The sequence below is a fragment of the Dermacentor variabilis genome, chromosome 3 (assembly GCF_050947875.1).
Source record: "Dermacentor variabilis isolate Ectoservices chromosome 3, ASM5094787v1, whole genome shotgun sequence".
Taxonomy (NCBI): Eukaryota; Metazoa; Arthropoda; class Arachnida; order Ixodida; family Ixodidae; genus Dermacentor; species Dermacentor variabilis.
In genome coordinates, this window is record NC_134570.1 from 118,998,482 (window position 1) to 119,019,656 (window position 21,175).

The 21,175-nt window shown below is 49.3% G+C and overlaps 1 protein-coding gene across 4 annotated transcripts in view; it reads right to left on the reverse strand.

Moving 5' to 3' along the window:
- Window positions 1-1,416: 1,416 nt before the first annotated feature.
- The window catches only part of LOC142574131 (uncharacterized), a 49,680-nt gene continuing 29,921 nt past the window's right edge, over window positions 1,417-21,175 (reverse strand). Inside the window, exons 2-6 of one of the 4 annotated variants that reach the window (XM_075683287.1) lie at window positions 16,049-16,149; window positions 7,212-7,274; window positions 5,039-5,113; window positions 1,707-1,727; window positions 1,417-1,534 (exon numbers count right to left, since the gene is read on the reverse strand). In XM_075683287.1, coding sequence (XP_075539402.1) covers window positions 1,478-1,534; window positions 1,707-1,727; window positions 5,039-5,113; window positions 7,212-7,274; window positions 16,049-16,149 — 317 coding nt within the window. In that variant the 3' untranslated portion in view covers window positions 1,417-1,477. Of the gene's footprint in view, window positions 1,600-1,673; window positions 1,728-5,038; window positions 5,114-7,211; window positions 7,275-16,048; window positions 16,150-21,175 lie in introns of all 4 variants that reach the window. The other 3 variants (XM_075683286.1, XM_075683288.1, XM_075683289.1) reach the window with 3 other exon arrangements.

Here is a 21,175-nt window from a genome sequence, read left to right on the forward strand (position 1 = left end):
CGCAAGATCGGATGAGAAAAATCACACTACACTCGCCACGGCAAATTACCCGAAAAGTGGACTGAGAAGCTGGACTGCAAACCACTAGCACGCAGCATGTACCCCACAAGGCACCCCGGGCGATCTGACGCCCGGGCAAGAGCCATCTCCAGGACCCTGGAGGAAGACGACGCTGCCCTATATACAGATGCCTCTCTACCCTAACCCTCGACGAGGGCTATAGTCGTGGTCACCAGGCTAGAAAAGCTGGTCACCTTTGTATCAATCAACACTACGTCTTTAGAGGAAGCAGAAGAAGCGGCGATACCCCTCGCACTTTTGCAACCTAACGGCAACAAGATTGTCACGGACTCACAAGCTGCATACAACTACAGATCTGGCTGGGTGTACCTTGCGGCACTAAAAATCCTCGGAAAAGCTATGCCTCCTAAACAAACGATCGAACTAGTTTGGGTCCCGACCTCAGTTGAGGGCAACGAGTATGCTGATCAACAGGCCCGAGCGCTCAACTCGCGGGCCACCGAGGCGGAGGCAAGGGAATGGCAACACATCACCAGTTATATAGATGTAGTCAAGTGTTACAGGGACAGTAGGACGACATACCCCCCCATCCCCCCACCACTCCTTGAGCAGAGCCGAACAAGCAATATACAGGCAAATCCAGGCAGCATCCTTTCCCCACCCCTGCCTCCAGAACAAAATATACCAAGAAAGATACAAGAACACATGTCCTCACTGCAACACACTAGGTACCCTTGGGCACGTCATAGGACAGTGCAATTTTTCCAACCCCCCACCCCCTATACCACCCCCCCCCATAACCAAAACCCCTACTATACCTACCTTTTACGAGCGGTGGGAGATAATGCGATCCAGCCCCGCACTGCAAGACCAGCTCTGACTGATCCACAGGGGCCAGGCCATCAGACGCTTAACGCGTTCCATTTCATTATGAGCCAGTGAAGTTGTTTCTTTCTCTCTCTCTCTCTCTCTCTCGGTTTGCTGACAAAGTAAAATGAGCAGCAGCGTTGCTTTAGACAAAGAATAAGGCACTACTGATTATTTACCTCAAAGTTGACCATATTGTTATGTTTGGCCCTACTGCACTTCCTTCCGCGGGGAAAACAATGTACTTAAGCATATTATTTAAATCCAGGTGCGTTCTGTGTGCCAAAACCACGATCTGATTATGCAGATCGTAGATTATGCAGATTATGCGCACGTAGTGCGCGATCGCAGAATAACTTTAAGTGCGTGAGTTTTTTTTTTAAAGTGTATATAAATCTTAGTACCCAAGAGCATTCACATATACTACTCTCCGCCTCCCCCCCTCCCAGACAGAATGCAGCCCTTGAGCTAAGCAGCGCAATGCCACTACCACTGGCATCAATACATTAAAAAATGACGCACAATATCTTTGGGAATATAAGTTTATTTCTTCAGTGCTTCATGTTGCTGGGAACATCTGCGTTATATTTTAGGCATTTTCTTCTCGCTGGTGATCTTGAGCACATTTTATCCGGAAGCAAAGTACCTGAAGTAATCAAGAGTTTTCAGGCCGTATATCACGCCTTTCGGAAATTTCGGGAAAGCACATCTCTGCGAAGAAAAGGAAAATTAGGTCAACAATCTTCGAAGCAGCGTAAGATTCAAAGAAGTTAATTTGATCTCACCTGAAAAGCACCAATAAAAGAATCAATATTTACATTGTACTTTTGCCTCCATGTCTGGAAAAGCAGACAAGAACACACAAGAGAAATGTATTAGTCTTTCAACATAATGACCCTTAATGACCCTTAACACCAGTAAATGCAAGCACACGACATTTTCGCGAAGCACTAATGCCTCAATGTCTTCAGAATACAGAATTATTGATATTGGACTGGAGCGCGTGTCTGCATACAAGTATCTCAGTGTCTACATATCTGATGACTTGTTATGGCATCCTCACATTGACTACATCATAGGTAATACAAATCACACTCTAGGTTATTTCCGACGGAATTTTTTCCAAGCTGTACAGCGCCTAAAATTAATGCTTTATCAAGCTTTCGTTCGTCCGAAACTCAAATAAGCGTGTGCAATTTGTGATCCGGCACACCGCACTCTCATTCAATCCATAGAATCCCTTCAGAATCGATCAGGTCGTTTTATTATGTCGAACTATTCACGTACCGCTAGTGTCTCGCAGATGAAGTCGTCACTTACCCTTCCTAACCTCCAAACTCGGCGCAACATCTCGCGCCTTTATTTATTTCACAAAATGTTCCATCAGCGTTCATTGAATCAGCAATTCATTTCGCAGCCAGTGTACCTATCCTCCCGTATCGATCACAGCAATAAGGTAGCTGTTCCTCGTTGTGGCACTGATATGTTCCTGCGTTCTTTTATGATGAAAACCTGTTCTGAGTGGAGCCGCCTTCCCTCTTCTATCGCCACCTTAGCCCATGCGTCATCGTTCAAGACCGCTGTGACGGATGATATTTTAAAATGACTCGAGCTTTGCTGTTCTTTTCTTTTTTTTGCTGCTCTTACTGTTTGTTTATCTTGTGCTTGTCCTTATAGGCTTGAATGCTTTTTGTTTGTAAACCATGTACCCACCCCCTCTGTAATGCCCATTGGGCCCTGAGGGTATGATAATAAATAATAAATAAATAATACGAACTTCCTCCTGATAACAATAAGTAGCCCTTCAAAGAGGTTATTCTCAATTTCATATTAAGAAGACTCTTTGCAATAAGCCTTTACTTTATTTTGGTGCAACATTGAAGGGAAGCTAAAGGATGTTGCATCACTTTCTGTCAATGCCGCAATTTTGAGGGTCATTTTCCGCTGTTTTGTCGAATCTTCGCCAAATTCCCATGGTACGTATGAGCGACAAGGTTTCCTTGCAACAGCAACTACGCAATTGCGGGTAAACGTGCTAAAAAAATTGATTCGCCATCCCGGCTCTGCGAAAGTGGGTGTCCAGCGAATCTGTTGAAGACCACCGCTACAACTGAGGAGGGCATGTGCAATGCTTTATTGCTTTAGAGCATTGGCGGTAATGGTAGTTTAGGGTAATGGTAACAATGGCAGTAATGACAATTTTGACAGCATGCCGCCGCCCAAAGCGGCGCTGCAACAACATTGAAATCGGAATCTGTTGCTAGGCTGGTTCTTGCAACACATCGGATATTCACACATTGTGGCAGTGCTGGGTACACCTTCCTTTAGGGCGCAGCTCTTATAGGCGCCCGTTCCTGCTGCGAGCGTCGGTGTCTGCGGCGTAACGGAGCGAACAAGCATAGCGAAAGATGAAGGCGTGAACGCGGAACGCGAGGTGAAATACGCGAGCCACGAATGGCGGAGACCAGTGAGAGTGGCTCTTTCAGTCACGTGCGCGCGGGAAACTGGTGTCATGCGACCCTCTCTGACCGCTCGAAGCGTACTCGTATCTGGTCTCAGCCGGACCGCTCGTATCGTAATATCATTTGCTGGCGTCAGCTCTTGTTCGCGCTTATTTGGTCTCGCTGTGCTTGTTTCGATTGTCATGGTTCGCGATTGTTTTGTAATCTGGTTGCATGCACGACGCGAATTGCGTGGTACACTGTGTAAGCCGCGCGCCACCATTGATTACAGTGGAACCTTTGACGAGTCGTGTATAAAAGTAGACGCGCTTGACCCGCAGATCAGATTTTTGACGATTTCCAACTCTGCTACATGGCTGTTTCAATTTTTTGCCTCAGCATATTTCGAAATTTAAATACGTATGAAGCTGCAGTCCGTTTCGTATTTGGGAGTATTGTAATCGTCGGGGAAAGTTTTGTTAACTATCCATATTTCGCTATCAGCCATTACACAGGAGACCTGTACCATCGTGGGTAAGTAGCCCAACTCTGTATAGCCCCATGAAACGTTAAAGTGTGGGAGTGCTTCTGATGCAGATGGCAGAAAAAAAAAGAACGAAAAACATGTGCTTGGCTCTTCGGCCTAAGCTCCTTAAGGACTGCCAGGGCGTGGAATTCGATATAGTTGCATTCAATTTGTTGTTATTGATTGACGGGCTTTTGGGGTTTTACGTGATAAACCACGATTTCTTTATGACGCAGCCGCAGAGGAGGACTCCGGAATAATTCCACTATGGAATCTGCAAGGGCCCATAATGCGCAGGGCCCCCCGCGGGTGTTTATGCATTTCGCCTCTATCTAAATGCGGCCGCCGCGGCCAGTATGTGATTCCGCGACCTCGTGTTTACCAGCGCAACACCATAATGGCTAAGCCACCGCTGTGTGTTACGAACTTTCGTCGCAGTAAAATGCCAATCTAAAACCGAATTCGCCATGCTTTATCATTGAATTCGAAGAAACACACCGTAAGCGAACACACTCGAAGTAGTCAGAAACGACGAATTATTGAGCTTGCTTGATAAAGCCGTGTTTCTATGAATAGCTGGCACAAGACATGCACGTATATAGCCAATTACCGGCTGGTTAACCGCCACCAGAAACAGAGCCTGAGCAAGCCATAAGCGGACAGAGGCCTCTAATAAATCATCGAGAAGCTTGCTTGGCAGAGCATGCTTAGCACGCAAGCCGCATTCTTCTTTGTGTTGTGCTGCATCGCATTGTCATAAACCTAAAGACGGTTCGGTTTATTTCGCGGTCCTGGTCAGGTAGCCGGCGGCTCCAATCGTTCACAGTAGCTCTATCCGTGTTGGTAGCCATGTTAGTGAGGCAAATTTAGTCCACCTTTGTAGTAAATCGCGACAAGTTAGGGCTAAAAAGTTTGTTGCACGTGCTCACTAGCAGCTCCTGGCATTGACAGCGTTGGTCGTAACCAGGTGCCCCCTTCTCCTTCTCAGTCAGGACTTCTTCCTCTCAAGGGTTGGCTACCTTATATAGAGGTTTTATATTGCTAGAAATGCTATTGCAATACGTGGTAAAACTCAATTATTAGAGCAGAAAGGATATGGTTTCAAGTCCTAGACTATATACACTGGGGGAGTGCCTATAGATTGTTGCAGATAAAGGTATTCTTATTAATGTATTTCTCTCACAGGGAAAACAAACATGGCTGCCTGGCTGAACTTGTGCGTGCACTTGCCGGCGGCATTGTAGAGCTCCATGGTTACCTGCGAGACAGACGTAAAGTAATATCGCGCGTCAGACCCTCTGTAAGTCAAAACTGAAAAAAAAAACTGCACCTGTACCCATCTCACGATGACTGTCGAGAGTAATGCGTTAGCAATGAATTACTATAGATACACAAAATAGTGCCACTATCAAAATGAGTCTGTATGAGCCGTACACTGCAGCGGAATTCCACTTTCGCGCTGCTTTAAAAAATAATGCCAGTTCCACAGATTGAAAGCAGTCAAAACAGTGAAGCTGGTGGTCGTTTTGTCAAGGTTGAATACCTGTTCAGCGGGATTTTCATGAAAGTTTTTTGTATCGTAGTCCTCGTTTTGTTATATTCGAGCTTCGCTTCCGGAGTGTGCACACTTTTAGTTGCTTGAAGTTGTGATTAAACCATTGCCTATCACACACCTTGCAGCTGTGGCCGCATTGACGGTCAAGGAGTCCTCTCTTGAAACACCCATCGGCACCCTCCGTGGGAGGAATCTGTCCGTGCCAACCTCTCTGCTCGGGCTCCTGCTCTTGCAGTTGGGGCTTAGCTTGCCTCTGCCGGCGCTTAGCTTTGGTTGTCTTCTCTTGGAAGTGGGGATTGACTTGCTTCCACCGGCGCTTGGCTTGCGCGTGTCGTTCTCGATCCTCGGCGATAGCGGCTTTACTCCGCTGGCGCTTTGCTTGCTCTTCTCGCTCTCGAAGGTCGAGATTTGTGCGACGTCAGCGCTGCCGCTCTCATGCGAGATCCCGCTGCCGCTCGCGCCGCGAGGAATCCATGGGGAGAATCCATGGGTCCGTCCGTGGTCCCCGTCCGGACCACGGACGGGGACGGCACGATTTAGAACAGCTCCGCTGTTAAAACATTCGGGGCGATCGAGCGCCGCCACCGCGACGCCTGCGCTTAGCCTCCGAAATGCATGACGCGCCGGCGCGTACAAACGATGAAAGACGTGTCATGCGGCAATAGAACTCCTCTCTCACGTTTATTTTGACACGCTGCGCCGTTTAGTGGCACTGCCGTGAAGTCTGCGCGTGGCCTACGAGACGAGAAGTAAGGTACGCCGGTAGTTGCGAAAGCTCAGAATTGTTCCCTCGATGGCCGCACACTCAGTGGCACATACACAGAGACACAAATTGGTTTATATGTTACCGCTGTCGTGCGGTGCTCGAAACATGGGCCAGAGACACAGACGTCTTAACGACCACCAGGGGGAACACGCGAACATTATTAGCGATGAAAAAGACAGCTTTTTTTTTTGCCCAGCACTACCACTCGTACATACGTTTACCAATAAAATTATACAGAAACAGGGATGACCGCACCCTAATTATCGTAGAAGCTGCGCAGATGTAACATGAGCACGGCTTCTCCTTGAGTAAGCTGTCACTGTCCTTATCCCGCAAGGGAATGAGCTTCCTGGGAAGTACGGACATTTACATTAAGCGATTGCATCATTCTATACCGTTTTGTCACCACCCTGTATCGTCGCTTCGATAAACAGACTTGCTTGTTTTTGTTTTATTACACGCTTTAAATCGGCCTTTTAGTATAATAATTTGTAGTTGCGATAAGGGCCCATCATTGTCTGCCTCTCCTTCCGGAATCCCATTACTTCGCGCGATGTCGTTCTCCGCAATATTCAAGCTAACTTGATTGCTGTTTGACATAATTGGGTACCGATAATTTACAAACATCTTTTATCTTCTCTCCTTTTTCTAATCACCTTTTGCCCCCTTACCCCGTGCCCCTGTGCACGGTATAGCCATCTGGACGATTAATGTGGTTAACCTATCTGCCTTTTACCTCTTGTACTTTTTTTGCTCTCTCTCATGACTTCTATTAGGAAAAGCTCTAAAAGCTTGTCCTGGATGGTAAGCTATGCATTGCAATGAAATAAAAAGAAAGGTTTCCGGTTCCTTTACAGCCGTAGTTGGCGATCGCGCATAACTTGGGTAGTGGTGTTGCGGTGAACACATTAGAAGAGGAGTCTTTACATGTGTGAAAACTTTATATTCCCGTTCTACCAAAGTATCAATTGAGAGCAAGCAGCAGTTTCATCATTATATTACAACACTCTTGAAAGAGTCACCATTAAAGCTCACGTTATTTGTGTCCTCCCCAAAAGCATAGCAAAGACGCCATACAGCGCACATCCTGTCCACTTCCTATAGCAGGAGAAAAACAAATAGCATAGAATTAAAAGAAAAGCAGTTTCCAACATGGCATGGGAAAATGGAAATATAATATAGATGTATCGATCATTGAGGAAACAATTTTATACTTTAACGGCGACCCTTGAAAAAAATGTCGCAGTTTACTAAGCACCCGTACGCAATATACCATTCAAATGCACCCCACTGCGATATTATGTCTATATATAACGTAAAGTATTATCTTATAGGTATTTTTATTTCGAAGAAGCAACCTCCACGTACAATTTAAAAAAAAAAGGAGGAATCAGTTCTTGTCGCATATAGTGTGAGAGAAAACCAATGCATATATTTCCTGCTGCTGCTGCTTATAATGTTTAGTGGCAACCCCTTTAATGGGGTGGTGAGAATTAGTCACATAGTCCTTCTTGCGTTACTCAGGTATATTGTACGTGCTTTTCCTTCCAGAATTTTCGTATACTACTCTATTGTCCGCTAGGGGTACGTGGAGTACTGACGTGCATCACATGGATTCCTGCATCCTGCGCTCGTTTCTACAGAAAGGCCACTCACCCCTTTCATTCTGCTTGCACTGATAGCATCGGCAAGATACAAGGAAGCAGCGGATACCACCTACTTTAAAAGTGAGTGCGTTTTGGTCAAGATTTCGAGCTTCATCTTCAATGACCACCCCGTGCCTTGCTAAGCCTAACGTAGCGCGAGACCACGCCGGCCCGCCGGGGAGAACTGCCGTCGCACGTGCCACGGGCACACGGCGCATGAAAGGAGTCCGACAGCGCTCGCTGCCGCACGAGCAACAGGCGTTGCACGTGCACTGTGCACCTCTCTACATCCCGCCGAGTTTACAGCCGCTTCCTCCGCGCCCCCTGCGAGCGAGGGCGCGCCCGGCATCACCCGCGACGCGCCGTCGGCTACTGATGGCGGCGCGTCCCCTGCACCATCTGCTGGCGAACCAGCTACAAACAAGCGAACTGTGAAAGGGAAAATCAGACATCCACCCGTTCGTAGCAAGTGCTACAAAGAAAACCCAGAGTTGAAGAAAAATTCGTCCTGGTCCGGGACTCTAACCCGGGACTACCGCCTTTCCGGGGCAGCCGCTCTACCATCTAAGCTAACCAGGCGGCTAGCAGATGGCAGGGCGAAGTCGCATTTGTCGATAACACACGAAGCAAAGGCAAGTGTTTGACGTAGTAGTTCTGCGGAAGCCCGCAAGGTGGAGAGGAGTAATTTTTCTTCAACTCTGAGGCTTTTCTATCGAGGAACCCGTATGGGTTTCCTTTGTAGCACTTGCTACGAGCGGGTGGATGTCTGATTTTCCCTTTATCAATTACTTCTCTCCACCTTGCGGGCTTCCGCAGAACTACTAAGTCAAACAAGAGAACTGCCGACGCGATCGAGCTGACGGACGAAACAACCACTGCTTCGTCACATCAGGGCCCTGATCACCCCGCGGCGCGGTTTCTCAAGGACTCACCACGGCAGCCTGCTTCGCGGCCGAAGCCAAAGGGGAAGAGGAAGCAGAGAAAGGAGCCTGCCGATGTTTCACGTTTGTCTCCCGGGGCTACGGACGACTCGCCGCGCCCACCCGTCACCCTGGTCACCCCAGCATGCCTGCAGCGGCAGTACAGAGAGCGACACCACCCGCCCGCGAACCCACCACGTACGACTTCACGCTGGGGCAGTCAAAGGGGAATCGGCGGCGTGCACGAGCGCTGGAGACTGCTGCACTACCTGTGGACCAGGTGGTCGTCGGTACGGTACTCTTCCGTCCCTCGGCGCCCGGCGGAGCCTTCCGAGAAGCACCGCGCCTCGCACTTGCTGCGGCCCTTTCTTCGCGGCCTGGTGTTGCAGAGGTTCGCATTAACCATAAACGCAACATCGTGGCCGCCGACGCCACCACCCGGGAGTGCCTGGAGGACCTGCTGGCAGTCACTGAGCTGCACAGAATCTCCGTGACTGCCCGACTGCCGGCCGGGCGCGGCAAGAGCACCGGCTTCCTGCACGGGGTGGTCGGGTTGCCCGAAGAAACGGACCTGCTGGAAGCCATCGAGTCGAGCGTTCCCGTGCTGTCGCCAACGAGGGACGAGAACATCATCACCATCCGATTCGCGGGACCGGTCCCCCCTGAACACATGCGCCTTTTCAAGCTCGGGTTCAGGGCGAGGTCTGTCAGGCCCCGTCCAGTGCAGTGTCGAGAGTGCGGCAGCTTAGGGCACGTGCTGGAGTCCTGCAGATGGCCGACCGACTGCATCTCCTGCGGCAAGAGCCACGCGGAGGGCGCCTCCTGCCAGACAGTGCGCTGCAGGAACTGCAGGGGCTCCCATAGGGCTGACGCTCCCGCCTGCCCCAAATGGCAGGAAGAACGGGAGGTGGCCACCATCATGGCTTGCTCCACCTCTGCATTGTCGAGGCGTGCTGTCAGGGCAGCAGTCCGGGAGGAGAAGCAGCCGCAGCAGTCCTCCTCATCCCCGGCGCCATCCTATGCCAGCGTGCTGAAGGGCCCCAGCCCTGCACCCAGGCCTCCGCTACCAGCCCCTCGTGCCTGCCAACGCCCACCGACACAGGATACTGCTGCTCCACCTGCCCAGACTATTATGGATCAGCTGGTAGAAAACCTGCTGCTCACCATGCAAGCACTCAGCACCATGCTGCCAGCTGACCATCCGCTCTGGGCCATCTGCCTGCAGGCCGTGGCATGACAACAGCGACCCATTCACCATGGCTAGTCGCACAGCGAAACGTCGGCCACGCATCCTGCAATGTGGCCGACATCGTTTCCACCTCCGTATAGTGCGTGGCTGTGGCTGTGCGCATTGGGAAGGCCGACACTTGTGTCGCCAGCGTGTACGTGCAACCCGTACGACGGTGGGATATGACCTTCATCGAGGGCCTCAACGTGCGCATCGGTGGTGACTGTGTCGTGTGCGGTGATTTCAACTCCCACCACACGGCGTGGGGCAGCGCCCACAGTGAGCCGAGCGGCAGGGAACTGCTCAATTCCCTCCATACTTCGGGCCTGCTAATCGTCAGCACCGGCGGTCCCACTTTGTGCGTCGGAGGGCACACGGGAGTGCGATAGACTTGTCGCTCGTGAGTGAGCGATGCCACTTTGAGTGGTTTCGCAGCCCTGACCACGCAGGGGTCGGATCACTATCCGATCTCCCTCGACTCGCTCGGCCTGAACCGCACGAGGACATGTACATACCACGTCACGGACTGGTCCCAGTTTCGGTCCCTTTGTGCCATATCCCCTCCGGTGAATGCAAACTTTCTTACGCATCTTACGAGATGCGTGGATGCCGCTACAAAATTGTGCACGGTGCCTGCTGGAGCGCCGGCCCCCGACGATATGCTTCTCAATCTGCGCGCTGTCCGTCGTCGCGCCAAACGCCGTGCCATCAAGAGCGACACGGTGGAGCATTGTACTTTATATAACCGCCTTGACGCTGGCTGCCGCCGTCACGCCAGGCAGCGCCGCAACCAAAGCTGGCAAAGTATATGCGTGTCGTTGGAGGACACTCGCGACAAGTCGCGCCCTTGACGAATTCTCGCTTCCCTCCTCCGTCCCAAGATCATTCGCCATCCTGCACTCTCCGTCGCGGTGGCTGCGGGCTTACCGTATCTTAACTTATGGGGGGAACCACTACAAATAACCGATCGCATTAAAATCCTTCGCGTAACTTTTTCCGATAATATGCTTTGGGATAACCACATTGACACTGTTTTGACAAAGTTAACTCGTGTAGCTGGCGTCTTATCTCGCCTAAGAACATACCTGCCATTCAAGGGTCAAACTTCTCTATAATTCGCTTTTTTACTCTCATCTAAATTACTGTTTATTGGTTTGGGGCACAAGTACTCAAACTAACTTACAGAAACCTTTTTGTCCTCCAGAAAAAATGGTCAGACTGCTTCATGACTTACCATATAACAGCCATACACAAAGTTTTTTTTTTTCAAAAAACAAACAATATACCAGTAAAAGATCTTGATGACTATAAGCTAACACTAACCTTCAAACGCGAAGTATTTGAAAACGGAACGTTCCTACGCGACTCATCATCACTAAAAGAGAACATTTCCATACACATTACCCGGCACAAAGAAAGATGGAATGTTATAACCCCTTGGGCTAACTAATCTACAGATAAACTGCCCTTCACCCTGCCCACTCTACTGAATAATTACAACAAAACTACCACTGATATTTTAGAATAACTAATGCTGCAATTCGGCAACACTATGTGTAATTGTATCTAGTCTTTCTCATTGAAGGATTTTTGTGTTCATTCGCAGTGTCCATTTCGGTGCCTATGTATGTTTTCGATGTTCTTTCCTGTAACCTTTTTACTGCCGCCTTGTAGAGGGGGCTGCGGGCCCCTGTCGAGCTGCCGTTTGTTCGTGCAGCTTTTACCTGCAGCCTCCTCCATCTTTCTTGATGGGAAATAAACATTATTATTATTATTATTATTATTATTATTATTATTATTATTATTATTATTATTATTATTATTATTATTATTATTATTATTATATCATAAATCGATGGCCTTCTCTTTGTTATGCTTTGGCATCCGCATCACTCTTTCCGGTGACTCTTCCACCAGCGCCGCCGAGCATACGTTTTGCACCGCTCCGCGAATCCCTGGCGAATTCTTCGACGACGACTAACCCACCATACGTCCTGACGTTTCCGACTACGCCTGCCCTTTACGCAGTGCTATGCGTAATGTCTTTCCCCGAGGAAAACGACGTCCTTCCCGGCGTGTATACGTCAACCCTGGCGTTGAGAACTGCACGCAGCTCTTTGTGCGCCACTACGCTGTGCGTCCACCCTTGCGGCCGCCGTATGATGGCCCGTTCAAAGTACTCAAGCGTACACCTGAAAACTTTCTGTTGCTCATCAACGACCGTAAACATACGGTCTCCGTCGAAACTCTGAAGCCTGCCTACTCGGACTGATACGCTTAAGTCCCTTCTGCTGTCACATTCCCTCCCGACCAGGCCAGTCCTATAATCGCCGCGTGCGTTTCACACTACCACGCATACGCGCTTCGCTATTCGTCGAGCTCGTCCAGCTCACGGCTGCCTCGCTAGAAGGGGGGGGGGGGGTCTGTAGCGCATGCATACAGAGAAAGTTCTCTGAATATATTTTTACATAAGTGATGCGCGTAGCTTCGGGAAGCGGCGCTGGGTGGCCCGGCATGTCCAGAGGGAACCCCGAGAGAGGCGCCCGGCTGCCTACACACCTCATGTATGACGCGTGCCTGTGGTGGTAGTACTTTGTTTCGCTACTTTGCTTTATTGTTAATCGCATTAACGTCGACATTCATTGTGAGATTGAGTCTGTAGGAATTTTGCGGCGATGAGGAATGTAATATGCCCGGTGAGCCAAGTAGGTGTAAGAGAGGTTCGTTGAATAACGGCGCCCACGCTGTTGCACGCACCTGGCGATGTATCTCGACGTCAAAAGGGTTCCTGAATGTTCGGTATATATCCAGGTGCTCCTTGTTGCCAGTTACCAAGTTGGCATCAGGCAGGTTATTTGAACAGCGGCACATACCGAGTGCCACATACCTGGTAAACAAAGTTGTTGGGACGGTAGGTTTGCAACTGTTTTCACTCTGCAAAGCAGCCCGGTATGCCACACGTTATTTTGGTTGGGGAGAAAATGGCTGCAGATATACGTAGTAAGATACGGAAAAGTGTGTGAAGTACCCAAAGAATGCTAATAATGTGCTCCAGCGTGACTCCTGGCTCCCGGTTTGGGTGGATATATTGATGCTATGAGCGTCCATTTTTCTTTAGCCTAACAATGACATCAGAGTGTTTACTGACCGACTCAATTTTCTCGCCATTCGCACTGTTCTCCTCTTCTCCCTTGAGGAGTCCCCCACGCCGCATTCTTTAGTGCCTTCCGTGCCGTATGTCGCACTCGGCTTTCTCTAATGCTAACACCAAGCGTTTCAAAGCACGTGCCTGCAAGCGAAGGCCGATACGCGCATAACCTACAAAAACATAATATGTCTTATGTTATTTTTCTACAATGCTTTAAAAAGCAATAAATGTCCAACAGCCTTAAATCATCACACACGTTCGCTCGCGTAAGACACGTGGCCAAGGTGTGGCTGTCCTACAAGAGCAATATTCTCCATACAAATGCATACGCACTAAAAACACTAACGGCTAGTGCCCTTGCAACTTCCAACCTACTATTTCAAGAGTAAAATGCCTTAGCATCCCACACGATCGTGCCTGCTGAAACACGGGGCACAAAAAGGCGCTCTGACTGTCCTGCACGACCAAATACCCCCGATAAACACATGCACACTCGTAAAATGGAAAAAAAATCTAATGGCTGATAACCCGGCCGGTTCCAACCTACTATGTAAAGGCTAAGGAAACCGAGGAAGTCTAACAACCGAAGCGATTTCAAAGGTTGCGAAAAAAAAACATGTTTTCGTCGCCGCCACGGAACCCTGGAGGAATACGTCTGTCCGCCACTGCTGCTTAATACAAACTTTCCTACGAACACTCTGAGCTTACTAGAAGCACGACCGCGCGCCCTATGCGTTGCATCTGAAAAGGATGGCACTGAAAAGCATATCATCAATAGCATGAGGCAGCCTGGCTCCTCTCTAGCACTTCTTTCTGACTGAACATGCTGCGCCATTAGCAGCGCTGCCGAGACGTCCACGCATAGCCTCGAGCACCGTAGTGTGAGAAAGCATGGACATTGCCGGTCCGCTTGTGTTTTTTCCATATCACCTCATATAATCATCATTTGCTCGTTAGACAATATATTGCTTGTGAAGAAGCCATCCACTTAACAGTTGCGAAGATTTCCAGTGTCATCAGAATAAAACACTCACTCACTCCTCTTGCCGGAAACACAAAGCCACATACCCAGTGCCTCAATAAGCGAAAGGGCCAGCGACGAGTGACACATATCAGTGCATTCCTGGTGTAGCGGGAAAGACGTTCATTGAAAATCAGCACATAAGCAGTGCGTCACTTGAAGGAGATGGATGAACTAACAGAGTTTCGACCGGAGTGGCACAAGCTCTTGAGAAGTTGCTCGCCGTTGCTGCTTTCTTAAGTTCAAAACTACTCGTAGTTTTTTTTTGTGCATTTTTTGCACACAGTGACTTGTAGGTCCTTTCTAGGTCATCAATATGCGATGTGCTGGCTAGTGGCTGAAGGTTGCTTGCATATTGTATATATTGTACACCGTGCGATAACGCAATGAAAAGGGAAAATTGTGGCACATCGTGCCAAGGTATCGAGCTGCTATCCTTGCGGAAACCGATGTGAAGTGGGATCGATTCTACCGAGCAAGGGAGAAATTTCAATGCTTTGCAAGAGGTATGTTCGGCTGGTCGAAATCGTCCATCGCCAACTCGGATGGTTGAAATGAAGCTGGGCTCCTCTCCCGCATTACTGCTGCTACCGTACGCTGCTTTTCACGGCACACGCTGTGCCGGTATACGCTCCGCGCGTGAAGCCCACGCTCGGTTCCGGTCCCATTGTGCCGAGCATCTGAGAAAATAAGATTTTTCTTGTTATTTAGTGCGGCCACATTCCTAAGGCAATTTCTTAGTTACCGATGTTGGCTTCAAAGACAGTCTTTGAAGAGTATAACACACCTACTGACTCACAGGGAGACACAAAGTCTGGTATCGAACAGATTCGTTGAAGACTAGCACAGACTGAGCGGCGCGTACCCAGTGCACCAAGTCGGCGTCAAAGAGGTTCATTGATAAACGACACATGCAGAGTGCGGCAGCCCCTGTGTCCCTTGTCGGCATCCAATAGGTTTGTTGGAGACCGGCAAACAGGTACACATTGCCATTTACCGTGTGACCTATGCTGATGGGCTGCCTGGTTTTGAACACTCTTCCCTGAGCACAGCAGCCCGGCGAGCTGCTCATTTAACCCTAGACTACAGATAGATAGATAGATAGATAGATAGATAGATAGATAGATAGATAGATAGATAGATAGATAGATAGATAGATAGATAGATAGATAGATAGAAACAACGTAAGATACCCTAAGAATGATAATCGCATTAATGCTTTCGATCACCGACTTTAAGAAACAAGCGATAATGTAATATAAGAGCTTCGCCTTTAGCATCGCCGAAATCTTCACATCCCGCTGTGCTTTTCGAATGTTCGGTGGTGGTAAAGGCTAACAATTGGTAACAATATATCCCCTTTCGGTGGCCAGGTGTGGGTTTACTATGGAAACGTGAAATTTTCATGGTATTTCTCGGATGGAATTTCGGTTCCTCCTTCCTTCCTTAGTGGAGTGAGTGCAGTTGGAGGGAAAAATATAGTCTGCGGAAAAGAGTTAGTTTTTTTGGCATAACAGGATAGCTTACTCACAATTCTTTTTTCAAATGGTTAGAACGCGATAGAATAGAAGAGGATATAATAGAATAGAATAGAAGAGGAAATAGGGCCTTCCTGCGTGATAGATGACATATCTCACGTAACTGGCAAGCGAACATTCTCAACCATTAGTGTAAACACACCTGAAGTCTCGGTGTAACTTATTTCGCGCGTACATAAGAAACATTCTTTTTCCAACACTGCAATGTGACGCGAGGCTCCTGATACTGGCGCTAGAGGTCGCCAGGAATTTCGGAAATCGTTGATTCATGACAGGAGGTTCCCTGAAGCAGTCAGTTGAATTTTACATGCTGTTGAATACGTTGCAAAAAGCGTAAGCCGGGGACCAAGTTTGGTCTACGAGATACATACCTGAATGAAAGCCGATGAGATATTGAGCCGCTGAACTTCGTCTTTACATGAGAAGAACACTGCAGTTGCCACTCGACCAGTTTTCGCAGCTTCCATAGGATCTACAGAATGCCATTAAAAAATGAGCTCTATGTCACGTTGTCGGTATAACTCGCAGAAAACATGTCACATCTATGCATGTGCAGACAGAGCTGAGAAGGACGCCATTGGATACACATTTAGTAAATAACTGCGTCATAAATAACAATGTGTAATGCTTTTCTCTGCTAGCCGGCGCATGATTAGCTACCACCATTGTGGCACTGTAAAGAACGAAGGGCGGCACAAGCACCATTTTTTGGACAAGCAGCAAGGTCTGATGCTGATGATGAAGCCTCAAATAAAGGCACAAACCCACCGTGGCACAACCCGTGGGGTATAAGCCACGAACCAGGTGGTAATATGATTGAGAAATGAAACAAATTAGTTGATAAATAAAGAAGTGATACAAAGGAAAAAGGAATAATCAAAGATGAGATGTAAAACCATAATAAATAAATTAAAGCAGCCTATAATAAGGTAGCCAGCCTTGCTTAGGTACGAATAATAAATAGTGAAGGATAGGTGAAAAATGAGCAAGCTAAATTTTGAATTTTAATGTTCATAGTCATTAAACTGCAAATTTATGCTCTGATTTTGATTTTTCCAAAGTTATAATTCATTGAAGGAGGAATAGATCAATCATGGACAAAGGAAAAAAATAATAAGGCAAGTCTTTTTTCTGTACCCGAGGAAATTATACATGCATCGGCAAGCGTTCCTGTACCGGTATTCTAATAGCGTTGCCTCAAGTGGGAGCGGAACAGTACTCCATAAAGACAGTCCAAGATTTCGGAGCGGAATTTCTAAAAATTGTTTTCGCTGAGTAGAAAAGTGTCGACACGATTATAAGAAGTGATCAATAAATTCCAGCTCATTGCAGAGGATGCATAAAAGGGATACCACCAAAACACATCTGTACAAGTAAAAATTAAGTGGGAGAAGGGAGAAAGATGAAGTGACAGCGTTTCTCGTGTGTGCTTCGACCTGCTCTGTTTTACAGCGAAGCTGTCTATTTCTAAGGCTCCGTACATTTTTGTTCTCCGTGAACAAAAACTGTCATCATCAATGGCTTGTACCCCCTTAATCATTCATACTCCCGTAAGCAAGCAAAAAAATGCAACGGGTCATAACCCCGTAAGGCTACAAGCACTGAGCAAAGTGAAGCTATCAGTGCTTAAATTCTTTCTTATCACGCACACAGCATACAGAATAGCATGTCTAAAGCTGTCATCAGCAATGGCTCATACCCCGCTAGCAATGGCTCATGCTCCGGTGAGCAATGGCTCACACACCCTTAAGCATGCAAAAAAAAATTCAATGACTTATAGTCTCCGTAAGGGTCTTAGCTACTCAATTTTCGTGAATCAGCTGCGATGACACTACCCCTCTTGTCGTCTCAGATTTCAATATGCATGTGTCGGTAGCGAAAAGGGAGTGGTTTACGCGTTCCGTATGCAGACATATCCCTAGCGATGCTACAGCAATCCGGCTCAACCGACCACCAATGGCGTACGTGCATCGATTTGACGTTAACAAAAAATGTGATTGCAGTTGCGAGTGAAATAATCAACATAGAGCAAGACAGTAAATGAGTGTGCGTAACTTTCGTCACGATGACCAACCATCAAACCAACGAATGAGTTCGTGCCTTTGTTCAAAATCATGTGTCACCTAGGTGTCGTGTGCTACAGAGATTCGCTGGTCAACAACCTTCACAGAATGGAATGACTCGGTTTGTTGCCAATTGTGCATGACCGCAACGTGCACGAAGAGCACGAAGGCGTTGACCAGGCGGATGAGGTTGTCTTCCCTGAGGCCGTGCTGGCAGTTGGCAACCCGCCGGATGAGCCGAGCCGCGTTGTCTGCCTTGGTTGCGAGCTTGAGTATAGTCGTGGCATTGGGTCCGTTGGACTCAATGGAGACGGCGACTACCCGTATGCAGGCGACTTTTCGCCGGACTTACTCGTAACCCACCGAAGACTGTAGCTGAGTTTTCTGCAGAGGCATCGACGATCGGGAAAACTCTGGAAACGCGCACCCGGCAATATAACCGCCAGGGGCTCACGCCGCTGTACGCCATCCAAGGACTGGGTTCCGAAGACCTTCAAGAGACCATGAGGGCCATTGTGCACGAAGAACTGCGCAAGGTCCTGCCTTCGTCGCAGCCTCAAGTGGCCTCGATCGCCGACATCGTGAAAGATGAGGTTCAGGGATCAGTTGGGGTTCCTGAGGTACAACCTCAATTACCGCAGCCCCAGCCAGATGCGATGACCTACGCCACCGTCGCACGCCGTCAAGGCCCCCCTGCGCGACCGCGCCAGTCCCTGTGACGCCGCAATTCCGTCGTCCACCGCCGCCAGCACGCCCGCCGTTGCCCAGCGCACCTACGCGAGGAAGACGGACATTTCGCGAGCCCCCGACCACCGCGCGCTCTGCTCTCACTGCTGAGAAGCCGGCCATGTGTACCGCCGATGCCAATACCGCGACATGGGACTCAGAGGGTTCGCCGTCAACGCGCCGCGTCCACAGCTTGAGGAGCGCCCACGTAACATCGATGATTACCTAGCCGCCACTCAGTGGAACTCTCGACGACCGTCCCGTTCGCCGTCACCAGGGCGCTACGTTTCGCCGCAGCGCAGACCATACACCGGCCCAGCCCGGGGCCGCTCTGCGAGCCCATATCCGGAAAACTACAAGCAGCAACTGATGGAGGTGAGGCTGCTGTTCGTCGAACTGACGAAGATCCTCCGCCGCCGACGAAGACTACGAAGAGACCATCTCGACGACATAGTAACGACACGCCGCCGTCCCGACGATGTCAGGAAGCCAAGACTACACCAACGAAAGACGACTTGACGACGCGACGTTGCAACTTCAGTTCAACACGACGCAGCCGTGATCCGACGCCAAGGCCTAACTGCAACGCCAGACAAAGAACCACCGACCTCGACGTGCTCCTCGACGGCCAAGCAGTTACCGCCTTAGTGGACACAGAGGTCGATTACTCTGTCATGAGTGGACACATCGCCGCCCAGTTGAAGAAGGTTAAGACTGCATGGGAGGGCCCTCAAATTCGTACCGCTGGAGGACACCTCATCACGCCGACTGGAATCTGCACGGCAAGAACAACCATTCATGACAGGACCTGCCCCGACGACCATGGTTCCCGAACCAGACTACGACATTAATCCAAGTCTCCCCGTGATTGAGCAACAGCAGCTCAGAAGTCTGCTCCGACGATACAAAGGCTGCTTTTCCACGTCATCGAGGATTTGACAAACACCAGTCGCCAAACATCGCATAATCACCGAGGAGTGCGCTCGACCACTCCGCCAGAGCCCTTACCGAGTTTCGCCGCGAAAACGGGCAGCTATAAGAGAACAAGTCGACGAAATGCTGCGCAACGACATCACCCAGCCGTCGAAAAGCCCGTGGGCATCCTCTGTTGACCTGGTAAAGAAAAAGGACGGAACCCTACGTTTTTGCGTCGATTATCGTCGTCTGAACAAGACCACGAAGAAGGACGTATACCTCCTCCCATGGATAGAACACGCATTGGATCGGCTCTGCAACGCTAAATACTTCTTGTCGATGGACCTCAAGTCTTGCTATTGGCAAACAGAAGTCGACGAACGAGATCGCGAAAAGACCGCCTTCATCACCCCAGACGGCCTCTACGAGGTCAAGGTTACGCCATTTGGACTGTGTTCGGCGCCTGCAACGTTCCAGCGCGTGATGGACACGGTTTTAGCAGGATTGAAGTGACAGACCTGTCTCGTTTACTTGGATGACGTCATTGTCTTCGCAGGAAATTTCGACGATCACCTTAGGCGGCTTGCAACAGTACTAGAAGCCATCAAGTCATCAGGGCTCACTCTGAAGCCAGAAAAGTGCCGCTTCGCTTACGATGAGCTTCGGTTCCTAGGCCACGTCATCAGCAAGTATGGAGTCCGCCCCGACCCGCAGAAAGCTGCCATCGCAAAGTTCCCGCAGCCCATTGACAAGAAGGCAGTGCGTAGATTTCTTGGCATGTGTGCCTACTACAGGCGATTTGTCGAGAACTTTTCACGTATCGCTGAGCCGCTGACACAGCTAACTAAATGTGACGTCGAGTTCAAGGGGGAAACGCCGCAGGCCGACGAATTTCAAGAACTCAAACGACGCATGCAGTCGCCGCCAGTACTTGCGCACTTCGACGAGCACGCCGATACCGAAATACACGCTGACGCCAGTAGCCTAGGCCTCGGTGCCATCCTAGTCCAGAGAAAAGATGGACATGATCACGTTATAGCTTACGCTAGCCGGTCGTTGTCAAAAGCGGAAGGTAATTATACGACAACCGAAAAAGAATGCCTCGCCATCGTTTGGGCTACAGCGAAATTTTGCGCTTACCTATATGGCAGGCCATTCAAAGTGGTCAGCGACCATCACGCATTGTGTTGGCTAGCTAACTTAAAGGACCCTTCAGGACGGCTGGCACGGTGGAGCCTCAGACTACAAGAATACGACATCACTGTAACATACAAGTCTTGACGAAAACACTCAGATGCCGATTGCCTATCACGCGCCCCCATTGACCCGCCGCCGCAACATGACGAGGATGACGACGCCTTCCTTGGAATAATTAGCGCGGAAGGCTTCGCCGAACAGCAACGAGAAGACCCGGAGCGAAAAGCCCTAGTCGAGTATTTGGAAGGGCACACTGACCTTGTCCCTAGGGCATTTAAGCGTGGATTGTCTTCGGTTCACACTTCAAAACAACCTACTCGTGAAGAACTTCTCACCAGTCCGCGCCAACTACTTTCTTGTTCCGTAGGCGCTGCGTCCAGAAGTACTGCACGCCCTACATGACGATCCGACCACTGGGCACCTCGGTTTCTCCCGGACGCTATCGAGGATACAAGAAAGGTATTACTGGCCGCACCTAACCGCCGGTGCCGCCCGTTACGTCAAGACATGCCGAAACTGTCAGCGACGCAAGACACCACCGACAAGGCCAGCGGGATTACTACAGCCAATCAAGCCTCGTTACCGAAATTTTCAGCA